Consider the following 1,297-nt stretch of genomic DNA (forward strand, 5'->3'; position numbering starts at 1 on the left):
GAGGCTGTGTCTGGTTGCCTAGGTCAGAGAGAGGAGGATGAGGCTGTGTCTGGTTGCCTAGGTCAGGGCGAGGAGGGCTAGGTTGTTTCTGATTGTGTAGGTCAGGCTGAAGGAGACGAGGCTGTGTTTCATTTCCTTGGTCAGGATGAGATGGACAATGTTGTGTTTGGTTACCTCCACCATGGGTTTGTTCATGGTGTTGTGGCAGATGGCGAGAATGGGAGTGTTTGTCTCCACCATGGGGTGATCCGTAGGGAAGTGGAGGGAGAGAAGGTGAGTGTCTGCCTCCATCAGGGAGTGGTCTTGGGTAAAGTATTCCCTCTTGACTTTCACTTCCAACAGAGGATCCAAGTGAGTGTCTTCCAGGAGGTGATCTCAAAAGTATGTACTCGTCTTGATCCCCAGACTCTGTAAATATGAAATAGGGTGCAGAATATATGAAACTAATTGTGGAAGACTTCCATTTGTATTTCTCTGATGCCATCACACATTACCTGTCTAGAACATTTTCTCAACAGCCAACTACTATCATGTCTACTTTCTGGTCTTGAATATTGTTCTATGTGCTGATGATATGGTAAAATCTGTATCTAAGAACCTTAAATTTATCAAAACTGAAATGTTAGATTATATGAATTATAATTCCAGGAAAGAAAGTGGGCAAAGTCTTCCAATGAACCCTGGTCTCACTACTTGAACCATGAATTGAAATGAAAGCTGGTTATTCAAACATCTAAAAACGCACAGAAATACACCGAGTGAACAAAAAAAAAAAGATGAGAAATTTCCTCTAGCATGTTCTCTTAGTATTCACATTGAATATTGTTCCATATTATCAGGAATGCAGTTGGTTAGAGAAAGGGGTCATGGAAAGGAATTTCTGTTCATTTTTAAAAATAAAACCATTCCTGAGGGGAATACTGAGGAAGAATGAAGCAGTTCAACAAGTCTTAGTGATGTGGAAAAGTAAAAGTAAGTACACTTTTCACGAGGGAGCCATCTCTCAGCAGTTATTTCTTCTTTGTGAATGAGAAGAACTGTTACTCAAATTGGTGGTTTCCAGATTGGTCTAAATTATTAAAAGATTTGTCTAAATTATTAAAATTAACATTCATTCATTAGTTACTAAAAAAGTTTAAATGATTATTGTTGAAATAAGAGCTGCGGGGCTGCGTCCCCCTGCGTCCCCAGCACCCTGCCGCCCGCATGGCTAGCTTTATAACCGAAATAATTACACGGAAACTATATTCTTTTAATCACTGCCTGACCCATTAGTTCCAGCCTCTTATTGGCTAGC

General features: G+C 40.5%; 1 protein-coding gene across 1 annotated transcript in view; it reads right to left on the reverse strand.

Annotated features, from left to right (window-relative positions):
* Positions 1-1,297, reverse strand: part of LOC106144396 (basic salivary proline-rich protein 4-like) — a 4,806-nt gene that overhangs the window by 575 nt on the left and 2,934 nt on the right. Inside the window, exon 2 of the mRNA XM_013354483.1 lies at positions 6-408. Coding sequence (XP_013209937.1) covers positions 6-408 — 403 coding nt within the window. The remainder of the gene's footprint in view (positions 1-5; positions 409-1,297) is intronic.

This window comes from Microtus ochrogaster, unplaced genomic scaffold, assembly GCF_000317375.1.
Source record: "Microtus ochrogaster isolate Prairie Vole_2 unplaced genomic scaffold, MicOch1.0 UNK46, whole genome shotgun sequence".
NCBI lineage: Eukaryota > Metazoa > Chordata > Mammalia > Rodentia > Cricetidae > Microtus > Microtus ochrogaster.